Raw genomic sequence first — 27,873 nt, forward strand, 5'->3', positions numbered from 1 at the left:
TTAGCATGTATTTGTTACAGTATTTTACTATTTTATACTTTTTCAGCTTGCTTTATTCACTTACCATGTTTTAAAGATCTATCTATGATGACTCATGTAGGTCTAATTCATAAGTTTAAAATGAATTGTGTTACAATCGTGGAATAATATTTATTCATTTTGTGCTGACCATACAGTTGTTATCAGTGTCTTGCTATTGCAAATAGTACTACCATGAGCATTCTTGTATGTGCCTCTTTATGTGCAAGTGTTTTCTAGTATTGACGTTTGCAAGTGGAATTATTGGGTCCTACACACCTTCAGCCTTACTAGGAATTGCCAAATTGCTCTTCAAGGTGGTTGAATGAATATATATTCTTACTAGCAGTAGTTCGGCTTCTAACACACCGTTTTTGCTTCTTTAATTATTAGAAATATTTACTTTTTAAATTAATAATTTATGTTCTTCCTGTGTGCTGTTGTTTCATTTCTTTTGTCTAATAAAATCTGTTTTTCCTAGAGTCTTCATTATTATTAACTTATGTCAAAAGGTCACCCCTGTTGTGACCTGTTTTTGGTTTTTGTATCTATATTCTTTAATAGTAAACTACTTTTGACGGATAAAAGTCCTATGTATGAACATTTATTACTGTTCTGTGCTCAAAGTCACTGATGCTTCTTTCTTCATTGGGTAAAGAGTCTCAGGTAGTTTATGCATTGACCTAGCCTTGCCAGCTCTTTGATTTTGTGATGGGAGGGGACAGCTCTTTGTGATTTTTGTGACTTTCTTTACTATTGACTGTCTTGTCTAGCTGTGGTAAGAATGTCTCTAGAGTAGTTACTCTAAAAACTTGGGTGATGTGGGGATGGAATTTATATTCTTCTTTAGCATGTATTAATTCAGTTTTCTATGGTTTTTGGAAAACACCGTTAGTTTAATTCAGTAAGCTTTGGGGGACAAATATTTACTTATTAAGTTACGGTGATTGCCCGCAAAAGTTGAATGATTAAATATTTCAGGTTTCTGCTATGTGTAAAAATACCATGGGAATCATAGAATGTATGAGTTGTGATTATTGATCTTGAGATGTTCAGTGCATCCATTACTTGACCAAGCTGTCTCTTGCCTTTTGGTAGAAGAAAAACTCTGCGAGGCTTAGGGGACTGCATATTTAATGTGAAGCTTATTCTGTGTCCTAAACTCTGCTACCTGTTTTAGGGGATACCACGATGAATAAAGCATACTTCCTAAATTTCACATGCTTATGATCTGACTAGGAAGGTAATAATATTCCCAGATCGAATTAAAGGGTCTCTAAGCTTCTAGGGCCTCAAGAAGTACAGCACAAACTTGGAACTGATAGTTTCCTGGAAGGAAATGGTTGCAATTAGAGTTTACTAGCTCTTGTTTTTTATTCTGGTGCCTGAATAGTTTTGCTTTTAAAACCTCTTGAATGTTCAGATTTTGATTGCTAGAAGGGGGCTTATTTTAATATTATTACTATACTTTAATATCTGAGATTCACTTCTCTATTATGAAGTATACTCTTTAGCCAATTTTGCTTTTTAAACTTTACCAGTTATGACATTTCCTGACTTATTTTGGTGCATGCAGGTAAAAAACTTTCTGGAGAATCTGTCAAAGGGTTCTTATTTAATTTGATTATGGAAACAGAAAAGAACCTTTCACTACAAGTTGCCATTGTCATTATATTTATCATTGCTTATGTTGGATAGGATATGTTGACTGAAATAAACACACACGACATAAATGTTGTGAGTTCAGTTTTATTCAGGGACCTTACTGAGGACTATAGCCTGAGAGATAGCCTCTCAGCTCCGAGGAACTGCTCCAAAGAGGTAAGGGAGGAGCCAGGATGCCTGTGAACTTTGTTTGCTGGGAAAACCATGTAGTCAAGATAAAAAGATTACTGCTAAGCACAAAGAAGACATCTGAAGTGAATGATTTTGGTGCTTTTCTGTGTATAGGAAGATGCAAGAATCTGAGGTCATTTGAAATGTTTTCTTAGCTATGTATCTTAACTATCTAAGGGCCAGTATATCCAAAGCACAGAATGTTTCCTGTTTTTCACCATCCTGAATCCCCCCTCAGGGTGCGCTGTCCCTGGGCAGTAGCTAATGGCTTTATCCTTGTAGAACTGGAATGGCAGGGAACATTTATTTCTTTACAAATACCAGTATGTTAGCTTATAAAAATCAGAACATTGAGCTATTTTGAAAACTGAGGGTTTGAATAGTTTTGTAAATTCAAACATTATCATTAAAAGTTTCTTCTGCTTATAAAAAATGCGTGGGGGCACCTTCTCCATCGGGGTTTCTAAATTATGGTCCCCAAACCAATTAAGGAAATCTTAAACCCTGGAATTGCTCTGTATCATTATTTCCACAGCAGTGTTCTATGTCCTCTAAGTGGACAGTCTTAGCTTATTTTATTGCCCGCCTTTGACACAGGCACCCAGCCCAGGAGGAGGGCCAGGCTGGCTGGGAAGCAGTTGCAGTGCCAAAGGAGAAAATGATCCTGACCAGCGTAGACAGCAGGGTGGGTGCAGTCCCACCCACAGTACTGTGAATCTGTAATGAAAGAGGGATGGACGGGATTTGAGGGAGACAATCACATGTCTGCCACAGATAACTTAATTGCTTAAGACCACAGCATAATCATCAATAAATACACCTCAAAAAGCTGCTTGAGTTGTAGAGGACAAAAACCCACGTACTGGCCAGATTTGAAGAATGCAGTCTTTTAAAAGTAAACGTAAAATATGTTATGCAACACACATATTTTGGTATAAAACCACGAAAGGTGAGGCTGAAGCAGAACATCTTCCTATGATGAAATATATAAACAGTTATGGCATACATGATGGTCTTTTCATGCTCAATTCATGTGTGCTAGGTTGAGAAATTAGGGGGAGACCGAGGAGGTAAATGGGGGCTGACAGGGAGCAGTGCCCTGTAGACAGACAGCCTTAGATGAACGAAAGTATGAGAAACTGCCAGCCCAGCACTCAAATATTTTTTTCTCCTTTCTTTTTTTTCTTTTCTCTCATTTTTTCCCTTGGACTATGATAATCTGTGTTAAGATCTTATTGACCTATTGCTAAAGAGGCATAATTAGAGGGCAGATTTGTAAATATGTATTTTCTTAGGTAAGATCTGAATAAGCTAAATAGAATTTTGAAAAGTGTATCTTTCTGTTGATATAAACATTTAAGAATAAGATCAAGTATTTGTCATTTAATTAAAGGACTATGAACACGACTAATGAGTGTACCATATAGAGCACTTTGTATTCAAAGAGAGACTCTTAGGATCTAGCCGATTTACATTGCAGTTTTAGCATATAAAAAGGAATTTAACTGGAGGCTGAATTCTTCTGAAAATAGCAATTTATATAAGATCTTTATCCCATCTGTTTGGTTTCTTTGTTCCTTGGAGGTCATTGGGATGTAAATATACTCTAACTCTTTCTCCTTTAACTTACTAAGGTAATAACTAGCTGTTAGAGACTTCAAAGTACTTGGGTTATAGCAAGGTTATTTCTCCAGTCTTTACATTTTATACTGTTGTGACTGGTGACCTATATTGCATGTTCTTTTAATTTTAACCAAAGTTGATTCCAAATACTTTGGAGCTTATTTTTGTAGTGTTCAACAAGACAGACATAACCTCCAGTTTTGTAGAGCTCTTACTTTAGCTGGGAAAACAGATTGTAAATGAATGGTCACATAAATAATTGCTATTGTAATAAGTGTGCTAAAGAACAGGGTGCTTTAAGATTGTATCCTAATCTACTTTTGAGAGATAGGCAAGATTTTCTTGAGAACTTGATTTTTTAAAAAAAATGTATGTATGTATGTATGTCTGCGTTGGGTCTTCGTTGCTGCACGGGCTTTCTCTAGTCGCGGCGAGCGGGGGCTTCTCTTGTTGCGGAGCTCGGGCTCTAGACGTGCGGATTTCAGTAGTTGTGGCACACGGGCTCAGTAGTTGTGGCTCGCGGGCTCTAGAGCTCAGGCTCAGTAGTTGTGGTGCACAGGCTTAGTTGCTCCGTGGCATGTGGGATCTTCCCAGACCAGGGCTCGAACCTGTGTCCCCTGCGTTGACAGGCGGATTCTTAATCACTGCGCCACCAGGGAAGTCTGAGAACTTGATTTTAAGCTAAGACCTGAACTGTGTGTAGAAGTCAACTAGGCAGTGCAGTATGGGACGAAAAGAATTGTACATAAAGAGCCTAGAGCCCCTTTTTAGTATGTGATTATGTTTAATGTTGTTTTAAGAAATGAATTAATGAGTGCATATCTAGGTCAGAAGCTCAGAAGAACTGTCTAGTGTGCCAATATAAATTTGGTCTTCTGTTCTTTAATCACTCTGTTGCCCCATTAATTATCCCTCTCAATTTTTCCTTTAAAAAAACAGATACAGTTCCTCATTTGCGTTCTTCACATATATTTTTCCTGTGGTTACAGTTTCAGATTGTGTCATTAATAGAAAGTTGTATATACATAAACCCAGGGAAGCTATTATAATGATATTACATTTTATGTGGAAAAAGCTTTTTTATCATAGGATATAGTGTTTACCTTAACACTGTTGCCTGTGAGACATGCCAAACCAGAAATTAGAGGACTTTTGCATTTTGGTTTTATTTATTAAAAATTTAAAAATTCAAAGTGATTTATGTTTAGGGTGAAAGATCAAATAGTAGAGAATGATGAAATCTCTTCCCCACCTGCAGCTCTTTGCTGTTTCTAGTGTATCCTTCCAGAAATTTTGATTGCCTATATGTACTACACAAATAATCTCTTATTTATTTATTTATTTTTGGAATTTGTAGGAAATAGCTTTTTTAAAAGGAAGTTTTATTGAAGTATAGTTGATCTACAGTGTTGTGTTTATCTCTCTCTTATTACTTAAAAAAACTCAGTTATACTGTACATAGTCTTTTACACCTTTCTTTCAGTTGACATATCATGAGCAGACAGTAACAGTTTAAAAATGAAGGAAGAATCCTTTTTGTTTAAAAGACACTTCGTTGTGTCTTGATAAAATATCTGATGATACTTGGTTTTTAACAGTTGTTTTGCAGACTTGTTCAGGTGACAGCATCTGAAGCCCACTGTGCTCTTTGTAGCACAACATGAAATAATGATATTCTCTCATACTAACAAGAAAGGTTTTTACCAGCAGAAATATGCCTGTATTATATTATGAAATATAAAACTGTAACCAAACTTCTGTACTTTCAAAAGAAGAAGCTGAAAATTAGGCACGGTAAATATTTTTCCTTTAATGTTTACTTGTTGCTTATGCACTCTTTCCTAATCATTTGTATCATTTTCGAATCATTTGCTAATCATTGCTTTATCATAGGCTAGTTCTCATTAGAAGAAAGGTATCCAGAGACAGCAAAAGTTTAGTGGAAAAAATTTGGTGGGGAGTAAACCTCAAATTAAGAAGATTCTGTTCATTTGCTTAATGGTATGTGTGTGTATGAGGACGACTGCTGTAATTCAGTGTTGATGGTAGAAAATCTAGCTCCCTTTGCTAAGCAGCACTGTTTTGTGGAACTCTATCTTCTGAGCTATTGGTTTTAACACTTGGGCTGTTTGTAGAAATTTCTTAGCACCTTATCCCTAGGAGCATAGATAAGGTAGCTTACTTTCTTCTTGGGTGACTAAAATGAGTAACTTGACTCTACAGATTGATTTTACTGCAACACATATCTGTTTGCTTCTCTAAATCAGGTGTTAGATAAGGCAACATTGAATGATAGAGGCTACCAGAGGTTTTTTTCTAGAATCGTGTTATCTTAGAGTCAGAAGGAACCTTTGTCATCTACTAATTTTGTACAAAGGGCAGGAATCCCATTATATGTCAGTTGACCGACCGTACAATTTTTTTGAGAATGAACGGGGTGGAGAAAATGCTAAATTGAATGGGGCTGTGACACAACAGGTGTAAAGTGGGACTGTCCTGGGGAAAACAGCTGTATGGTTATCCTAGTTATAAAACAGTCTTGCCAGATAGTCATCCAAAATCTGCCTGAAAGGATTTGTTGCCCCACAGAAAAGCTAGTACTCTAAAAATTAAAAAGTTCTAACTAAAAATTTTTAACTTTTTTTACTGAGCTAAAATTTATCTCCTTGCAACTACTAACTCTTCTCCCCAGTTTTGCCCTTTGGTAATAAATGTAGTCAGAATATGGCAGTATACAACATATATTAGTTCTTTAGAAACTTTAAAAAAAAAATAACTTTAGAGATAGCTCGTTTTTTATTTCCCCAAAATCTTACAGTTCTGCCCTGTAGTTCAATTTCTGTGCCCAAATTGAAACAGAAAAGAAGAGAAAAGAAATGAGAAGAAAGGTGAAAAAAAGACCATACAACTGGCTAACCTACCAGGCCCTGGTACAGGGCACTGTTCACTAAACAACACTTGATTGCACGTCCATAATTCTCATCTTGGTATGTTTAGAAAACATTCAGTGAGATCTCTAGCTTCTCAAAAATAAAGTTTCTAGTTATTACATTAATATTTTATCACCTTAAAATAGAATAAAGGGATATGTATAGGAGACACGCCAATTAAAGTAAAAGAAACTATAGTTTATATACAGGAAGGCTAGACCTCCAGCTAGCTAATCATAATGATTACAGTTTCCTTATCATTAAAAATACTTAATATACATCTATAAAAACTAGAGATAGCTAGATACATTTAACAAAGTCCTCTTGTCATCCTTGTACCCTTCGGACTAAAAAACTATGGTTTAGTGTGCAACTTTTCATCACCCTGGTCACTAGATGAAAGATATTTTAATTTTCACATGCTATTGCCCACATTTTTTTCCAGGAGGTTCGTAGATAGGACAAGCTGGGAGGATAACTTTCTTTTTTTTTTTTTTTTGGCTTTCGGGATCCTAGTTCCCCGACCAGGGATGGAACCTTGCTCCCGCTGCAGTGAAACCGCCAGGCAATTCCCTGGGAAGATAACTTTTGAGGTGATGTGTGGACGGGACACAGAGCCTGGTTCATTACTGAATATATGTAGGTCCCACCCCACTCTCCCCCCCCCCCTTTTTTTTGCTGTTTAGGTAATTGTTATAGAATGTAAAATAGAACCATTTAACAACATAGCAGCATGATTAAGGAAAAATTTCTACAAATTGGCATTGTCTAATTTGATAAACATGTAACTTAACTTGAACCCTTGTAAGAACTTAGTTAAAAGGCAATCAAATGTCGAAAAAATTAAACAATAGTCAATCTAAGAACAAAATGGAAATTTTTATTGGAGCCAGTCTGAGGATTATAACCGGGAGACAGTCTTTCAGAAAGCTCCTAGAGCTGTTGCCGGTTAGAGGTCAAAGCACAGTTATATTAAGTTTTTGAGACAAAGTAACATATTGACAGTTTACATAGTCCAACAAGGTGAGTAGTGGGGTCATTGTGACTCGTTACAGAATTGAGAAAGGAATGTTATCTCCTAAGGAGTTACCTTGCTGGCACCAGATGGAAATTAATTTTTTTGAGTGAGCAGGCATTCCTGCGTCTTCTAAGGGGATCTAGTTAACGTACAGTGCAGATGCACAATGCACACTAAAGGGGAGGGGGTAGTGCCTCAAATGGCAGAAAAATTTTTATGTTAAAATTTTTCTTGTCCTTCCTTAAAAATAATTTTGTCTCATCACACAGTCGGTTAATTTATGGAGACACCAAAGATATCAAAATACAGTGTTGCATTTAAAGTAAATTGGAAGTTCTATGCTACAGTGGGTAGAGATTGTTGACTGAGTTATTGGGTTTTACTGTTAACACAGAGCAACTGTTCACTGTAATATATATATATATATATATATATGTTTTGGCTGTGCTGTGTGGCATGCCCGATCTTAGTCTTAGTTCCCTGACCAGGGATCGAACCCGTACCCCTGCATTGGGAGCACGGAGTCTTAACCACTGGACTGTCAGGGAAGTCCCCTATATTATAATTTTGTAAAAACAAAACTGGAGGTGTTAGGTAAGGCAGTTGAAATAAATTGGTGTGTTTTATAAGTTCCAAAGCTTTACTTCTGAGATCATATGTAAAAGTATCTGTAGTTATTCTTTTTATTGTAGTTATTTGAATATATTTTGACAGGTTTAAGAAGAGAGTTGGTCATTCTGGGGAGCATATTTGTATATTTGATGTGGTAGGGGTGTTTCTTGTGAGGAACTAGAGGAGAGTTGTTTGTCACGTAGGATTTTCTCTTCAGTACATTCCGTCTACATTTGCGGTATTAATAGTAAATATGGAAAAGTGGCTTCCTCTTTTTTGACACCTTCATTATTATTTGTTTAGTAATACTAATTACTATATATACTAAATATACTAATATATTCTAAATTACTAAGTATATACTAAGTATTTATCTGTACTTTATTTGCCTTAACTTGTTCATCTGACATTTTTGCTCCTAAAAGTGTGGTCAAAGATGACTACATTGGGAATTCTCCTGGGTGCCTTGTAATGGGAAACATAGAAGATGCTTTGTGACACCAGGGCAGAGTGTTGCTAGTCAAGAGGGTGCTCATTTAGTGCCTACTTGGAAAAGTGCTGCAAGTAAATAAATGTAAAAGCTCATACAGAGTTGACTTTATGCTTATTTGACCTTAGAAATCAGTTTCTGTGAGTGGATGTCATTGTATAAACTTTGGTGCTGTCGACTGAAGAAAAACGCATAACCTAAAAATTGCAACATGTTTTATTTGAGGACCGTACTGAGGATTATAGCCCAGGAGACAGCCTCTCAGATAAGCTCTGAGGTGCTGTTGCAAAGAGGACAGGGATACACTGGAGTTTTTGCTGGGGTGGGAGGGGGAAGTAGTAGGACATGAGAAGATTACTGCTGATCACACAAAACAGACATCTTAAGTTAATGATTTCAGGGCTTTTCTATGTATGCGGAGATGCAAGAGTCTGGGCTTATTGAAATTGTTCTTTAGATATGCTTCTTAACTATCTAGGGCCAGTATCCTGTTTTTCTCCATCCTGAGTTCCCCTCGGGGTGCGCTGTGTGGGGCTGGGTGCAGTGGCTGAGGATTTGATGGTGGGCAACATTCATTGTTTACTGGAATGGCAGGCAACATTTTTTGTCCATAGTGTTACGGAAAAAGTTGTCTTCTTAAACTTGAGATGATTTTAGGTTTGTTTATACTGTTTTGTTAAAAGTGATAATACCTTTATGAACCCCCAAAAGTGTTTTGCTACTGTGATCGCTTACCAAGACACATGCAAACAGCAGTGAAGTAAATTGACCTCCTGTTTTACTTGGCATACTTAAAAAAATTCTTTAGAGGCAAGTGAGTGACTACTTATTGGACTGACAGAGTACCACATAATTTCTGGTTTTGAGTTTATAAAATAAAGTATATTAAATAAAAGGGAAGAAGGGTGGAACTAGTATTTGTTAAATGCCTTCTGTGTGTTAGGCATTATGCTAGATGATTTTCAAATATTACTTTACAATTCTTGGAGGATTTTGGTTGCATTCAGAACTTACCTATGGAGACACTGAGGTACAGAGAAGATAGGTTTATCAAAGCTACTAGAAAGTGGAGTAATAATTCACCTATTCTTTCTAAAATCCAAAAATGCATTATATTACAACACACAGATTTGCTCTGTGACAAAATTTCTTTCCCTCCCTCCCTCCCTCCCTTCCTCCCTTCCTTCCTCCCTCCCTTCCTCCCTCCCTTCCTTCCTTCCTTCCTTACTTCCATATAAATGAAGTAAGAGGTGTGCAGCCCTACTGCTTGGGTGTGATTCGTGGCTTCACCCTTCCTAGCTGTTGTGATGTTTGGCAAGTTACTCTAAGTCTCTACACGTCTGGGGTGGTTTTGGTTTGGTTTGGTTTGGTTTTTTTTGTCTTTTTTTCTTTTAATCTGTCAGATGGGGATAACAGTCTAATAGTCTCTATCTTACAGGCTTGTTGTGAGGATTGAATGAGTTAAGTGATAGAGATCTCAATATATTATCTAGCATTTATTGAACTTTCAATAAATTTGTTGTAATGGACGTTTTTCAGAATTTTATGTGCACACTGACTTATTTTGCTTTATTAGTAATTCTTTTGGTACTTGGGAAAACCTCCTCACAGTATTCCACATTTTTGGAATGTGTATATATTGTTATTCTGTTTCCTTAATACATTTTACATTTCCAGTTATTTTAGATACTAGTGTAATAGATATGGTATTGTGGTTGTGTTAGGAGTTTTCTTTGCAGTACACGGTGATTGATACGTGGTAGACAATATTTATTGTAGGATTGAGAGAACTTGAATCTATTAGTAATCATGACTTTTTTCCTCTATAAATCCTAACAGTTTGAACTTCATCCTTATTGTAAAGAAACTATAAAAATTCTAAACTTCTTAATGACTGATTATGTCTCTTAAAGATTTTGTTCATCTTTTTAAATGCTATTTTACCTTGTTTTTAGCTAAAAAATGATTCTTTGCCTGAAACGATCTTTAAAATTTTTTTTTTTTTAAATTTGATGCACATTAATGTTTTCATTTTCCTTTGTTCTCTTAGCTTCACAATGAAGAGGATAATTCAGAATCATCTGCTGTAGAGCAGCCGTCAACTTCAAACCCAACACCACAGAATGTGCAGGCCGCTCCTTCAGCATCTGGACTTGAGACTGACTCTTCTCCTCCACCTTACAGCAGTATTACTGTGGAAGTACCTACAACTTCGGGTATTGTTGCTTTTAGTATGAAACAACTAGTAATGTTTTTAATAGCTCGATTTTTTGTTTTGTTTTTACCAGTATGGTTTTGTGTAATTATCAAGTCTGTTAATGGGCTTCTTCAGTTTTATGATTTTTTTAAAAAAAGGTTTTTCTAAAGATAGTTTATAAAATATTTCATAGATTACCTGTCTCATTGTTTTAAAAATTAATTTAAAAGTGTAGCTTGTTAAACTTTCTTATGCTTACTAGAATCCCTTCCCAGTGGACTAGCCATATAACTTTTGGAAGAAATAACCATATATACATATATATTCATGCACACATATAATGCATACACACATGAATATATAAATGTACCCATATGTGTGTGTGTTTACTTATATAGTCATAAACAAGGTATTATTAATGATGAATGTGAGTGAGAATGTGGTAAGTACATGTGAATGGAGGTGAAGCGTACACATAATGTCCCCCCTACACATGGTAATATTGCCTGAATACAAGGCAGTGATTACTGCTTGCTACTGTTCCTCTCATCCTTGCAGGTCATTCTCAAGAACTACCCTCATCTATTTCTCTGGTCACAATTTGTATTTTCCCAGTAATGCTAAGTTAATCATTCTATGATGGAAGATGCTGAGAGTGAAATTGCAATCCCTTTGTTGTGGCTACTGTTGCTATTGCTGTTTAACAGACTACCTCAAACCTAATGGAGTAAAATAACAACCATTTATTCTTGTTAATTCTCATGGTCTGGGGGGAACTGGGCTCCATTATGAAGTTCTCTGCCAGGGTCTCATGTGATTGTGTCTGATGGTGACTCTGGGACTGGAGGTAATTGCAGGCTTCCTTACTCACACGTTTGCTGGCTGATCCTAGGGCCTCAGCTGAGTCTGTTGGCCGGAACAACTATATGTCGCCTCTTGTTGTGGCCTGGGCTCTTCACTGAATGGAGGCTGGCTTCTAAGAACAAGCATTCTGAGAGAAAGCCAAATGGAATCTGTGACATTGCCTCAAAAGTCACAGTGTCACATCTGCCACATTCAGGCTGTTAGAAGTGAGTCACTTAGTCTCTATTCAAGATTATTGAGGAATTAGTCTCCACCTCTTCATGGGAAGAGTTTCAAGGAGTATCGCCACCACAGCTGTGTACAGCCGCTTCCCTCTACCACCAGAGCTTCTCCTTTGACAGTCTTCCCCATTTCAGTAAATGGCTCCAGCAGGCCAGAAACCTGGGAGTCATCTTTTTGGTACCTTATTGTAAAATTACATGGGTTTTCTCCTTCAATTTTTGTTGTAATGAAATGTATTATTAACAGATTTCTTCTTTAAGCTAATCCATCCCTATATTCTTAGAATAAATTCTTTTTGTCATCATGTTCTAATCTTTCCTGGATTTAAATTTGTTAATATTTTATTTAGAGTTTTTGCGGCTTTATTAGTGTGATCTATAACTTTATGTGCTGTCTTTTTGGTTTGGGTATTAATATTATGGAAGCAACATAAAGTGAATTGAGAAGCTTCTCATTTTTCTATGATCTGGAATAGTTTTGATAATGTAGCATGACATTTTTAAAGGTTAGATAAATTTCAACTGTGAAACAAGTGGAGCCTGGTACCTAGAAGTTCAGTTATTCTCACAGTCTCCTCTGTGATTTCTGGTCTTTTTAATTTTTTCACCTGTGCTAAAAGGCCATTCCTGACTATAATTGAGCACGAGAACTGAGTAATTCTAGAATTTTGGGTTTCTGTTTAATGAAAACTGTTGATATTATTTTTCTTCAGCTTCTTAGTCAGTGTTGTTATATTTTAGGCATGGGCAGTGCCAGTTTTCTGTGGAGATTATGTTCTTCAGTAGGTCGCTTTATGGCTGCTTTTGTAGATCTGAGCAACATGAGTTATAAAAGGTGACATTTGCATAATGCTTCACAGTTTACAGAGTCCTCTTGAATACTCTTCTATTTCATCCCATAATAGCCAGTAATAGCCTCGCTGGGTCAGTTTTATGGATGAGAAAGTGGAACTTCACAGTGCTTAAGTGATTTGCTTGAGGTCACATAACTTCTAAGAAGAGGAGCTGGGATTGGAGCTCCCCAGACTTTAAATTCTGTGGTTGAGAACCAACCACTGCCTTAAAGGGTAGAAGAAAAGTAAGTAAAATTAACAAGTGAAAATTAAAGGTGCTCCTTCCCAACTTTCACTTGTTATTGGTGGAGATATTTTTTCTATCTTGGGTTTTAAAACTTTTCAGAAACTTACATATCTATTTTTAATGTCCTTGGATAATATATGCCATTGTTCCAGTTTTAAAAATGTATAGTTTTTTTTGTTTTGTTTTGTTTTTTTATTAATTTATTTATGGCTGTGTTGGGTCTTCGTTTCTATGCGAGGGCTTTCTCTAGCTGTGGCAAGCGGGGGCCACTCTTCATCGCGGTGCGCGGGCCTCTCACTATCGCGGCCTCTCCCGTTGCGGAGCACAGGCTCCAGACGCGCAGGCTCAGTAATTGTGGCTCACGGGCCCAGTTGATCCGCGGCATGTGGGATCTTCCCAGACCAGGGCTCGAACCCGTGTCCCCTGCATTGGCAGGCAGATTCTCAACCACTGCGCCACCAGGGAAGCCCAAAATGTATAGTTTTAATGTTATTGCTTAAATTCATAATCATGGTTTTTACTTAAATTTTGCTTCTACTCTAGTCTTCAGAATTAAAGAAATCTATTTACCTGACGGTGTATGGTGTTTTTACATCCTAATAATAAGTCTTTTCTAAGAATTTATGACTCTTGTGACTTTTGGTGGATAACATTCAGTATTATACTCCCACTAACCACTTCCTGTTATTAGATTGAAAATTGACTAACTTCAGATCCTTAGCTCTTATTGATAGCATTAAAAATATTTATTTTAAAACCTATGTACATTAAAACACAACAGGAAAAATATTGCTGGAGTGCAGTGTTTTTTCATGTGGAAAATGCAAGAAAGTCTGATAAAGATAGGTAAAATTGTAAACAATGTAGAAGATGTAAAAATGCTGTAGTTATGATAGAGGAGACCACAGAGGTGATGTCAAACATGTGGTATGTACTACTTTTAGAATCTACCTGTTTTTTATGTCAGTGATTCTAGCATAAGTCTAATCAATTGATTGACCTATGTGTATGATTTTACTTATACCAAAGTTGGCAATAAATGATGCAGTTTTTAAAAAAAATTAGCAGTCTGTATTTAATATTGTAATATAGTTCTGGAGATCATATTTCAAAAATAGCTTAAAAATTGGGGAGGGAGAAATTCTTCTAAAAAAGAAAACCTAAAGAACTAGGTAGATGGGGGGAAAATGGGAGAAGGGACAAGAGTAAAAAAAGAGTTAAAAATCATCAATCTTTTAGCAAAGAGAAATACTGAGTTTTCTTAGGAGATGTTAAAATTGACCTGTGTAGAAAAATTAACGTCTTATATATTATCAAGTAAATATGAGAATAAATAAATAATAAATAATAATAAATAATAAAGTATTTGGAGTCAGGAAATCCCTGGCTTCTGCCACTTCTTGATTGTGTGATACTGGGCAAATCACTTAACTGAACCTCAGAGTTGCTAAGGTTAATGTATTTAGCAGTGTTATAGTAAATGGCTAGTGCTGTTTCAGTGTTTGTTACCATTATTCCTGATAGTTTTACTTTTTGGCTGTGAGATTATGGGCAAATAAAGTCTTTGAGCATAGCAGTAGGAACATAGAGGATGCTCATATATGGTGAGTTTCTTACCTCCTTGTGTTGCCCACATTTTCAGAGTCTCATTCTTGATGTTCTTGTTTGGTATATCAGCTGTTAGATGATATTTATCAGTTCTTTCTCTTGATAATAAATATAGGACTAAAATAATATATACAATGTAGTAGTAATTTATATGTTATATAGCTTATAACATAGGACTACAAATAGCAGTGATAGTCTTTAGTGGCATTCTGTAACTTATTAAATTATGTTCTGGCTATAAACATAATATTAGTTTGTTTTAATGGTTATCTTTTTTAAAAATCCTTTTCTTCAGATACAGACGTTTACAGTGAGTTTTATCCTGTGCCACCTCCTTACAGTGTTGCTACCTCTCTTCCTACGTATGATGAAGCTGAGAAGGCCAAAGCGGCTGCAATGGCAGCTGCAGCAGCAGAAACATCTCAAAGAGTAAGGCAATGTTACCATTTCCTTTTGAGAATATTCTTTGTGTTAATTGATATGTATATTCAGTAATATCAAAAATAGTTCTTTGTGCTTGTAGTTTTGTTAGTATTGACTACTACTTATTTGTGTCATCATTTTTTGGCACTCTCCTATTTAAATTTACCTTCTGCATTCCTTGACCTTCTCATTTCGATTTCGATTTCTGTTGGTCTTCTCCTGCACCCTGTCTTCGCTTGTGGTCATCCTAGGTGGAATCTTTACCAATAATTTATCATTTCCTAAGTCTTGATTTCAGGCATCTCATGCACTAACCTTCACCCCCCATACTTCCAACTCCCTCATTCAAGTTACCCCCACCCCATTGACCTCTTCACTGTCAATGAAGTTTCTTTAGTGTCCTTATTTCCCTTCGTATATAGTTTAGATTCTGTGGTCCATAACTATAATTATAGATCGTTTTTTTCTATTCATTTTTTTTTTTAATCAGTCATCAATTTTACACACATCACTGTATACATGTCAATCCCAATCGCCCAATTCAGCACACCACCATCCCCACCCCACCGCAGTTTTCCCCCCTTGGTGTCCATACGTTTGTTCTCTACATCTGTGTCTCAACTTCATTTTTTATATATTAGCATAGCCAGTTTCATGACTCTATGAATGAACTCAAGGTAGGTTAAAGACACAAAGAAAGAAGTTACCAGGCCTACAAAATTATGTTTGTCAATTCACTTTTTTTTTTTTTTTTTGTCCTTTGAACACATGCCACCCTAGAATTTGGGAATGATGGTCAAAGAGTCCACCGCCCTTTTTTCTCCCTCATCTCCCTGTCTTAGTAACAGAGTCAGTGATATACATGTGTGTTATTTCCTGTTCTGGTAAAAGGAGTGGCTGTCTCAGTAATGGAGAATCAATGAGATGTATGTATGCTATTCTTCAGTCAGGTAAAAGGTAGAAATTATTTACATTTTAATGTGGCTGCAAGCAGGACTAGAGTTTGTTACCTTTATTTCTTGCTTTAGTCTTTAGAGATGTCAAATTCTGGGTTAACCCCATTTTGTTCAGGAAAAAGACACAGAAATATCACGTGACACAGGAAAGCTAGAATTAGGTGAGGGGAAAAGGGAGAAGAAGGTGCTTGTATATATAGCATTCTTGTCCTGCTGCCATCAGGCCAGAGCCCAGCGTGTAGATTATTTGATGGGTAAGCATTTTTCCTGGACAGGTTTCTTTCATCAGCCACAACCCTCTTCAGACCTGCTCCCACTCGCATCCTCCAACACACACAGAGTTAAACGTCATCGTAAATAGTTTTGGGCACATAAGTAAAGGTAGTAAACCTCAAATTTATTATTGATTTTTTTAAAATTAATTAATTAATTAATTGTTTTACTTTTGGCTGTGTTGGGTCTTCGTTGCTGCACGTGGGCTTCTCCCTAGTTGTGGCGAGCGGGGGCCACTCTTCATTGCGGTGCGCCGGCTTCTCTTGTTGCGGAGCACGGGCTCTAGACGTGCAGATTTCAGTAGTTGTGGCACACGGGCTCAGTAGTTGTGGCTCGTGGGCTCTAGAGCTCAGGCTCAGTAGTTGTGGCACACGGGCTTAGTTGCTCCGCGGCATGTGGGATCTTCCCGGACCAGGGCTCGAACCCGTGTCTCCTGCATTGGCAGGCGGATTCTTAACCACTGCACCACCAGGGAAGCCCCTATTATTGATTTCTTTTCCTTCTGAGGGGGAAGTAAGTTTCTGTTAAGACCGTGGCATAAATATAGCTCAGTCAATAAGGATTTTTGATGTTGGGAGGGGAGAATTATAGAGAAGGAGGATAGATCTATTAAGGTGTGGAGTTTTTATTAGCGCATGTGTGTTTGTACATGCATTTATATTTACACGCACACACTCTCAGTGAAGGAGGACAGTAACTCCTTTTCTCAGGGAGTGTTTTCCTAGGGACTTTGGAAATGGTAAAGGTCCTTAAAGGATGCTTAGGACCTTGGGTCCTCTATTGCCCTAACTTCTACACAGTTGGATAGAACTCTAAAGAGAAAGTAGGAAGCATTAAGTCTTGTTCTCTGTGCTTTGAAGTAAGCATAAAGGTGATTAAACCTTTTGGAAAGAAAACTCTGAAGTGTTACTATTCAATACCCTTCATCATTTCCCGTGTCTTGTTTTTAGAAAGTAATGTGATTCCCAGCCTGAACTGGAATATGTCCATAAAGAAAAGTTTTCTGTTTTTACCCATTTCCGATACCATTGTAACTCTAGCTTGTGAGAATTGTGGAAAATTTTATGGAAAGCAAAAACAGAGTTGTACAAAGAGACTAACTTATAACTTAGGTCCTTGTAAAAAAAATCTTTCAAATTCATCAGTTTCTATCCCAGTGCTCCAGCACCCTCTTTCTGCAAAGTATCATTCAGTATGGATTTCTATACCTGATTCAGATAAAAAACTGGTCTGATTAGCACTTGAGTACATTCAGTTGTAAATGAATCTCAGCTGGATGAGCTGAAAGTTTATTTCTTAAATCCAGTCTCATTGGGGGAATGTAGGTAGCCTGGAGACTTGGAAACAATACTGTTTTCTACTATTTCTTATTTCTCATGAGTAGGGTTGCAGGTATGATTATGTGATGACTCATTGATTTACTGAAGTGTATTGCCCATTTTTAATATTTCTCTGAAAAATATTTGTTTCACATGATTCACGTGATAAAACTTTTAGAACATGGCTTGTCACTTAGTCTCATATTATGACCATATATAGTGGATAGGGTTCATTTTTTTGTACCTTGTTTAAAATTGTGTGTCAGTAACTTGTCTTTTGATGTAAAAGCTAGCACTTGATAAATTGTGAACAACTCCAGGACGACCTTGTGTTTACATTTCTAGCACCTAGCTATTATCTGGCACATCCTTGGTGTTTAATAAATAACAGTTAATTAAGGTAATGAATGCTTTCTTTAAATTAGCCAATGTGGGAAATCAGAAAGAAAAATACAACTGTTGTCCTATTACAGCTCTTCATTTTAATTTTTTTTTTTTTTTTTTTACCAATTTTAGGGTTTATAAGTCAATGTTTAATGTAATTGAAATTATTGCATAGCTACTATCTTTTATTTTTTAAGCATTTTATGTAAATATTTTTCTGTTATGTTAATGGTTGAGTGAAATTCCATGGAATCAATATACTATAATATAGTGGCCATTCCTCTCTAGTGAACAATTAGATTCTTTTCAAGAGTGTTTGTGTTTTCCAGTGTTAATGTTGTAAAGGACATCTTTGTGCATATGTCTTCTATCTTTTTAAAAATTACGTCCTGGGCTTCCCTGGTGGCACAGTGGTTGGGAGTCTGCCTGCCAGTGCAGCGGACACGGGTTCGAGCCCTGGTCCAGGAAGATCCCACGTGCCATGGAGCAACTAAGCCTGTGCGCCACAACTACTGAGCCTGCGCTCTAGAGCCCACGAGCCACAACTACTGAGCCCGAGTGCCACAACAACTGAAGCCTGCGCACCTAGAGCCCGTGCTCTGCAACAAGAGAAGCCACCCAATGAGAAGCCCGCGCACCGCAACAAAGAGTAGCCCTGCTCGCCGCAACTAGAGAAAAGCCCACGCACAGCAACAAAGACCCAATGCAGCCAAAAATAAATAAATAAATAAATAAATTTTTAAAAAAAGAAAAAAAAAATGATGTCCTATGATAAAATCTCTTGGACTGGTGTTTCAAAAAGAGTATGAAATTTTATATTCTTGCCATCATATTGACAGTGTTTTTTTGGCCTTCTACTGTGCTTTTAATGTTTATTTCTTGAATTAGCTTGAAATGATATAAAAATTCATTAATATGTATTTAATCATTGCCGATTATTAAATTGACCATAAGACCATATATGATTGCATAGTTTAAGGGATCTTTTTGCCTAAATAATGAGCATTATGGTTTTGAAAGTCTTTTTCTTTCAGAAAAGCAGTATATGTAGTGAGACCACCATGACTGCATGGACAGAACATTGGTATCCTGGATTTAAGTCCTGCCTTGACCTCACTAATCATGTGATCTTGGGCAAGGCACTGAGCTTCTCTGAGCCTCTGTGTGTACTAACACAAAATTGAAAATTAACACCCAACTAAGGTTATGTATATGTTAACATGGAGATAGTGAGTTTGTAAATCAGGTCATGTCAATCATTTGATCAAAACTCTGTAAGACCTCCCAGTCCACTCAGTAAAATCCAAGGTCCTTTAGTGGACTCTGGCTTTATTTCTTCCTGTTTTCTCTCTTATTCACTGTGGTTTCAACCATGTTAGCCTCCTAGCTATTTCTGTAACATGCCAGGTCTGATTCTCTCTTAGGAACTTGGCACTGGCTTATCCCTCTGCCTAAAACACTCCTCTGTGAGATACCTGCATGGCTGACTCTCTTAGCTCTCCTTTAATTCTTTGCTCAGTGTCACCTTAATGAGGCTTATGTGACCACCGTATTGAAAACTGTAGCCCTTACTAAACATTCTAAACATCCTTTCCTTACATTTTTTTTCCCTAAACATCCTTTCCTTACTTTTTTTTGTTTTTTTGCAGAGCATTTGTACCTTTTGTATAAGTAACTTATTTATTATCCGGCTCCCCTCACTGGGATATAGGCTTCAGAAAGGCAAGCATCTTTGTTTTACGTACATTCATATATCCCAAGTACCAGGAAGCAAAGTCTTATGTAGAATGGGTATTCTATCAGTATTTGTTGAATATTGGAGGCAATTAGTGATAACAGACTTTGTACGTGCTTTCAGAGAAGTTTCTCGACATTTATAAGCAACTACAGTAATGTGTATATTATTTTTGTACACAAAAGTATTGTACTATATAAATGATTTTCACTTAATATATTTTGGAGATTATACTTTATTTCTAAATCTTTACATTGCTTTTTGAATTTCATTGTTTTAGATATACAATAATTTGTTTCATTGATCTCAAGAATTATAAACTGTCTGAGATTTTAGCCTGCTTGTAAGCTAACTGATTAGCTTGTCACAGTTTTGTGGATGCTCCCAGAAGACACAGGACTGCTGGGTCAGAGACAGAAACTTGATTATTCGCAGCAATAGTAGTAGCCAGGGTATTAGCATTTTCTCACGGCAGTTTCCTGAGCCTCAGGTCCTGCAGGGCAACTCAGAGGGGGCCAAGCGATGCCTCTGCTCGCAGTCTGGAACCCTGAGTTCAGGGGAACCCAGTATTTTCTAATGGCCAATAAGCGTGCCTACATCTCTGCTCTGGAGAGAGATACTATTTCTCTCCCCCAGAGCCATCTACTATATAAACATCCTTGAAAAGATAATAAAGGAAAAAGGTAGCCAATGCCTCTACCTGGGAGACATGTAGAAACATGAAAGACTCACAGAGAATTATCTCCTGACAGTTGCCCACTATTGATGGGCATTTAGATTGTGTCTAATTTTTTGCCCTTATTAACATTGCTGCAGTGAATTATCTGTAATACATAATTTCTTATATTTCATGAGCTGGAATTACTGTGTCAAAGGATGCGTACGTTTTAATTTTTGATGAATATTGCCAAATTGCCAACCATAGAGTTTGTACCAATTTAGAGTTCACCACTGATGATGAAAAATCCTCTTTCCATTTGACAGTGATGCAGCAGTGTCACATCCATCTTTTGTGATGTCATTTTCATTAATTCGATGTTATTCAATTTTTATCTTTTTTGTGTTTACTTTTAAAGTTACTCTTTTCAGGGGTGTCCATGAAAAATTAATACTTGCTAATGTTTTTTGAGTACTTATTATGTATCGGATACTGTACTCATTATCTCATTTTGCCTATACAATACATTGAGGACATTAGATTTTATTTAAATTTTTATCTTTACACTTAAGATAATAAAGTTGTAATTATCAGCAGTTTAGTGAGCTATTCTAATAGTTTATGTTTTACAGATTCAAGAGGAAGAGTGTCCAACAAGAGATGACTTCAGTGATGCAGACCAGCTCAGAGTGGGTAATGATGGGATTTTCATGCTGGCGTTTTTCAGTAAGTGAAAACTGAAACTATTTCCAAACTATTTTTTTGCATATATTAGTTGTGTATGTATTTAAAGTAACATAGACAGTGAGGGAAGGCAGATACTGTCAGTGTGTGTCTTACCTTGTTTAAAATGTAAATTGCTCCTGACATTTAACTAACTGTGATCACATGATACAAATCCTAGAATTTGTTAAACACTTATCAGGTAACTTTGTGTTGCAGTTATTATGCTAGATGCTGACTGTATAGAGATATATATATATAAGCATATTTAAAGCCTAATATGTTTTTATATGTGAAATGCTGCATGTCCATTTGGGGCTATAGGAGCATGTATAATGAAATGATAAATTCTGCTTTTGGAGCAGAGGACTTCCACTTGAGTGTCTTTAAACAGGAGGAAGGGTTGGAAAAGGAGATATTCTGGGGAACTGGAACAATGTGATTTGAGACACAGGAGTATGAAGGTTTGTCTTATTTGTGCGGAATGGCGAGTAATTAGAAGACCAGAAACCGTAAATTTTTAACCTTTTGCAACATTCTTAATTTAACATTTGACTTTATAAAGTAGACTTAAGCTACTTGTGGAAAGAATTCATTATAGCCTTCATTATTTCAGTTCCTATCTCAGGAATGGCACATAGTACATTCAGTAAATAATATTATGACACTCAAACTGTTTAAATTGATAAAATAATTTTTGGAAACCCAGTATTCAACTAAGTACATTTATTAGATTATGATAGGGTTAATTTCTGCCCTCAACCTGGTTCAATGACCAAGCTTTCATACCTTCTTTGATAGAACGCTGACTTAATTTATTTCAGCTGTGGAGTTAATTTTGATGATAGAACTGAGGAATGTTTTACCTATGTAAAGTACCACATTCAACTTTAATAATAGACAAAATAGAAAATACATACTTCCTAAGTTGAGTTACTTTTGAGTCTGAAAATTCCCTTACCTTTTCGTGCATTTTGAAATGGTTCTTGCTTCCTTTCTTTATTTCATTTCATCTACTGAAGAATAGAAGTAGTTAAACCGCTCAGAAATGCGTGGGTGGATGGGCAGGCAGTTACAATTTTCTCTTCAGATTTACTAAATTATATTCAGGTTGGCAATCAGCTAATGTATATGCAATATTTATGTCTTGTGGTTTTAGTTATAATTTGTAGTTAGATATGATGTTAAGTATGATGAAAAGGAAATGAACACTTTGGCTACAGATAACTCTGTTTTGTACTGTTAGTCTAGTGAACTTTAATTTTTTTCTTAGTTTAAGTTCAATCTGGTAACCCTTTATATTAATAACAGGCTTCCCACATATTTTCTTTACAAAAAGAGTAGCGTAAACATTAATTCCTTTCATGGTTATGTCTTTTAAGAAATCTTCATTGGAAAAAGAAAGAATTTAAATTTATTGTAGTTATTTGTAGTTAGTATAAATACCTGTTTCTTAGGAATAAAAACATGTTATTTGACACCATCTAATTACTTGACTCAGAGCTTAGTTATTATCTCTCCATTTCTGTATTTCACTTAACCATGCTATCTTCTCATCAATCTTTATTTTTTAGATCTGACAACATTTCACTGATTCACCAGTGTTGTAAGTGCACAGTAACCTAGGCACTTGGTTGACCTTATTTTTGGCCACTGGTGGTACATTAATTAATATGAATATAAATATTTACATTTAATATATTAATGTAAATTACCTGCCTTTTATTACATTTTTACTAAATTATGTTTCTACAGTTTATATCTTTATGCTTCCTATTCTACAAATACTGCACCAGTATTATAAGAGTAAGATTATAAATTATTTTTCACCTTCATTTCCTGATAACATTTCTTTGGGTAGGCTGTAGGCCAGTACGTCAGTTTATTTGCTTTAATGAGCATAGATTTATTTGTAGTCACTACCATCTAGTGGCTGTTCTACAAATTGCAACTTGCTATATTTTCCAAACTCTAAACTATCCAGTAGCTATTGTCTAGGTTCTGTTTTATTGTCTATTTCTAAGGTCTGGAAATAGATTTTCTTTAACGTGGTTTATAATTTAAGCATTTCAGGTTATACAAGTTGTGCAACTAAAACTGCAGCGATTATCAATAAGAATATTTCAATTAAAACCTTTTGTTGGTTTAATTCTTTCCTTCTCTGTTTTCAATGTCTACAATTCAGTCTCTTACCACATGTAACCCTAAAAAAAGTTTACGCGTAAATTTGGTAAGATAATTGCTTGCCCATGTTCAGAAAATGTAAAGAACGAAATGTGTGTATCCCCTGATAATGTTTTGCTTCTCCTAATCCCTTGAAGTGTCACTGAAAAATGCCTTATGTGTGCCTTATGTGCTTGTATCTGAGCATACTTTTAAGAGATTTTGTCTCTAAAAGAATGGAATAGAAGTCAGTTATATATGTTAGTTAAAAGCTAGAAATTAAGGTTTGGTTCGTTGGATAATTGACATTCTGTGGAAATGACCTTGAACTCTAATGCTTAAAAATGTAATGGATTCTGTTTAGAAAACTTTTCTAAGGTTTAGCCTTTCGTACTGTGTGTGACTCTTCACGTCAGCATGCTATAGTAATAATTAATCACCAGCATTATTCCCATTTTAGACTTGAGGGAAACATAATTAAAAAGATATTAAGTTACTTGTACGTAACTTTAAAAAGAATTAGAAAGGTGTTTTGAAACGTGAATTCTGATTTGTAAGAAATTGCCAAACTGTCTTTCAGTTCCGTTCTGCTTTCCTACCAGCAGTGAATGCTCTGATCCTCATCAGCATTTAGTATTAACAGTTTTAAAAATTTTAGAAATCTAATAGTTGTGTGGTAGTATCTCTTTGTGGTTTAATTTGCATTTCCCCAACGATTAGTGATATTGAGCATCTTTATTCAGTAAATTCTTTCAAGTACCTACCATGGATGAGTCATAAAAGTGACAGTTCTTAAAGGGGTTATCTGGGCACTACACATTGAAAAACAATGCATTGATGACTTATTCTGTTCATGTAAAGCTCTGTTTTTATATAGCTTTTAGAAGAGGTCACATATTATAAGTGAATCCAGAAAGGGGGGACATCTAAGAATTATAACTACACATTAAGAAACTCATACTATTTGTGAACATTTTATTGAATTTGTTCTGTTTATAAGAAAAATAATTTTGTCATTTCATTGCTTGTAATTTAGTGGAAATGTCTTAAAATTAATAAATTGTTAGCTTCATGTTTTTCTCAATGGCTGATAGTTTAAACGAAGAGAATTGCATGAGGATAAGACAGGAATTTGCCTTTATGCAGTTCAGAATCAAGTATAGTGAAACTGATTATTCTTTGTCTGGGAACTTACTGTGTTTGAAACCTGGTGCATTTATATATAATGAGGATTTTTCTGTGATAAAAAAATTAATAAGTGCTTAATGTTAGTATATTGGTATTCATTCATTTATGATATTCATTTGTTTATTTTCAAAGCAAGTGTCAAAATTTTTTTAATTTAAAACTTTTAAACTTTTCATTTTGAAATAATTTTAAATTTAGGAAATCATTGCAAAAATAGTACAATTGCCATATAACTTTCATCCAGCTTTTCCAAGTGTTAACGTATGTAACTTCAGTCCAATCATCAACATTAGGAAATTAACATTACGAAATACTACGAACTAGTTTGTAGACCTTATTCAAATTTTGCCAGTTGTCCCACTGATGTCCTTTTCTTGATCTAGCATCTATTTCAGGATTACACATTATATTAGTTTCTGTGTTTCCTTAGTCTGCCTCAACCTGGAACAGTTTCTTAGTCTTCCTTTGTTTCATAACAACTTGGATTCTTCTGAAGAATACTGGTCAGTTATTTTGTAGAATGTCTTTCAGTTTGGATTTAGCTCATGTTTCCTCATGATTAGATTCAGGTTTTGCATTTCTTTCCTTTTTTTCTTTTCCCCCCTCAAGAATACCACAGAAATGATGTGTTCTTTCCAGTACATCAAATTAGAAGCAATGATCTAGATATGTCTTATTGCTAGTGACGTTAACTCTCATCAGGTTAAGGTAGTGTCCGCCAGCTTTCTTCACTATGAAGTTACTCTTTTCCCCTTTATTATTAATAAGTATCTTGTGGCTAATGAAAATTTTAAAGTGTAGCCTTACTAGTTAATGGATAAACTACAGTGTACAATATGGCTTTCTAGATTATTCTGCTAACCTCCTTGGGTAGGTGGGAGGTATATATAATAAAAAGATCACTGGATATAGGCATAAAAGACTTGGATACTCCAGTCCCAGCTATGCTTCTTACTTGCCTTGTGACTTTGTGTGGAGCCCAGCTGTTCTAAGTCTTAACTTGTCCTGTTCTTGTCTTCTTTCTTAGGCATGTATATGTTCACCTGCCTCTACTACACATTATTTCTTTTATGGATTTTACATACTTAAGGTTTAGTGTACAATTTATTAAATTCTCTTTTTTGACAACTGAGACAGACATGTCACAGAGGATCCAGAATTGAATGCTTTGCTCTTTCTGTACCTTAAAGACCTATTCAGCTTTACTTCTATTTTATAGGCCAAGGGCCATAAAAAGTGAATCTATTTATGCTTCAGTAGTCACAGCTACTCTGTTTTCCTAGTGCTTAAACCAATTAAAGATGATTAAGTTATGCATTTGTCTGTTCAGGCTGCCATAACGAAAAACCACGGTCTGGGTGGCTTAAACAATGAGAATTTATTTTCTCACAGTTCTGGAGGGTAGAAATCCAAGATTTAAGGTTCCAGAAAATTTGGTTTCTGGTGAGGGTTCTCTTTGGACCTGCAGTTGGCTGTCTTCTTGTGGTGTCCTCACATGGCCTCTTCTCTACGTGTGTGCAGAGAGAGAGAGCTTTCTCGTGTCTATTCCTCTTCCTATAAGGACACCAATCCTATGTATTAGGGCTTCACCCTTATAACCTTATTTAATTTTAGCTACCTGCCTAAAGGCACTATCTCTAAACACAGTCACACTGGAGGTCAGGGCTTTAATCTATGAATTTTGAGGGGACAGAGTTCAGTCTATAACAAATTATATCACATGAGCACAATTTATAGGGATTCATACTGCTGGCGGAGAGCATAAAGAAAACATGGTGGCTCATCAACTACTTTTTTGTTCTGCTGAATCTTATTTCTCGTTTGGGTGCAATGATACATATAATAGATATCGGTAAATCTGATTTTGAAGAAATTGGACAGTGTTTAAATTATTTTTTCCCCAAAGCTAAACCTACACATACTCAAAGGTGAAAATACACTTTTGGAATGTTTTGCTGTTTTGGATTTTCTCCATCAGTGCCTCCTGTGTTTCAACAACATGACATGCTGGCAAAACGATAGAATGTTTATAGCACACTGAGATAAAGGAGTGAGGTGCTCAGGACTGGTGGCGGTCTGTCCTCTGCCCCAGACCTCACCTGCCCGCCCTAAGGGCTGAGGAGAGAAATATCTCAGCCTGTCATTAACACATAGGTAGCAACCAGTTGGGAATCTCTACTGCTGTTTGGTAATATAAATTCTTTACTTTAAATAGATATAAAATTATTTTTTGTTATGTGCTTTCCCTACAACTAACACAAATATTAGCCAGTTTGACACAGAGTGGCTATGTGCAATAGATTATTCTACAGTGATGGAAATATCCTATCTCTGTTGTGCAGTACGGTAGAGAGTAAACAAGCTTTATTTATAGTAGTGTCTCTTGAACTTTTTTTCCAGGAAAGATGGGACCTAGTCTGTAATGTGAAGAGATCATTTTGCATGGGTAGTGATGACGGCTAGCGTTTTTTTAGCAGTCACCACGTGCCAGGTTCTGTCCTACGCTTAAGCTCTTTACATTCTCACTTAATCCTCTTATCAATCTTGTGAAGTAGGTACTTAAAGATCAGAGGACTGTGGCTGAACAGAAGTCAGCAGTGAGCCCAAGGTCATATATCTAGTGAGTGAGTACGGTGTGACTCAAACACGAGTCTCTTATTTCAAATTGATTTTTCTGACTGTCACACCATATAGTACAGTTTCCCATAAATGATCAAAAAAGCTGCGACTAGAAAGTGTTAGGAAGGAAGAAATTACAGAAGTAGGGGCATTACTTCGAAGAAATAGCCATTTCATTTAAACTTATCCTAAAATGTTTCCTCTTTGTCTTTAGAATTCTGAAAAACTAGAATTTCTCTAGGTAATTTGCCTTATTCTCCCTGAGGCTTGGTTGGAGATATTTAGGGTAAGAGGCTGGGCACTGAACAAGATTTAGGTTCAAATTGATCTTTAGTTTTATTATTATTACTATTATTATTTTGGTGATGTTGCTATCTTGGACGTAAATAAGGTACTCTGATTATATCTCAAGGACCTATGTCAGAATGGTTTCTGCTGTGAGAAATAGAAATCCCTTACTCAACTGTTTTAAATAGTTAGGAGATTATCTCACAAAACAAGAAGTCCCTGGATGAGCAGACCTCAGGCACAGACCGTATCAGTGCTGTGGCTCTGCTTTGCTTTGCTTCGGTTTTCTTCACTCCCCCACTATTTGGAGTGATGGTTGAATCCTCAGGCTGATAGCAGGCTCCCGGCAGCAGTTCCAGGTATTACAGTTAAACGTGATACCCAGTGGAAGAAGGGCCTTTTCTTCTTTTCTTTTTAAAAAACTTTCATTGTAGAAATTCTCAAACTAGACAAGAGTGTAATGAACATCTGTGTATCCATCACCCAGCTTCAACAGTGATCAATTTAAAACCACTGTTGTTTTACCTATATTCCATCTTCCCTCTCCTTGCTGTGTTTTTAAGAATGTTTTTCAGAAGTCCTATTTAAAAAAAAATTCACTGGCAAGGGATTTGGGCCTTCTGTGATTTTCCCAGACAGGACTCACC

General features: G+C 36.1%; 1 protein-coding gene across 1 annotated transcript in view; it reads left to right on the top strand.

Moving 5' to 3' along the window:
• NDFIP2 (Nedd4 family interacting protein 2) overlaps window positions 1–27,873 on the top strand; it is a 59,853-nt gene that overhangs the window by 20,094 nt on the left and 11,886 nt on the right. The window contains exons 2-4 of the mRNA XM_082365994.1: window positions 10,578–10,743; window positions 14,793–14,926; window positions 20,878–20,971. Of these exons, the coding sequence (XP_082222120.1) occupies window positions 10,578–10,743; window positions 14,793–14,926; window positions 20,878–20,971 (394 nt within the window). The remainder of the gene's footprint in view (window positions 1–10,577; window positions 10,744–14,792; window positions 14,927–20,877; window positions 20,972–27,873) is intronic.

The sequence above is a fragment of the Balaenoptera borealis genome (assembly GCF_965194805.1).
Source record: "Balaenoptera borealis genome assembly, chromosome: 18".
NCBI lineage: Eukaryota > Metazoa > Chordata > Mammalia > Artiodactyla > Balaenopteridae > Balaenoptera > Balaenoptera borealis.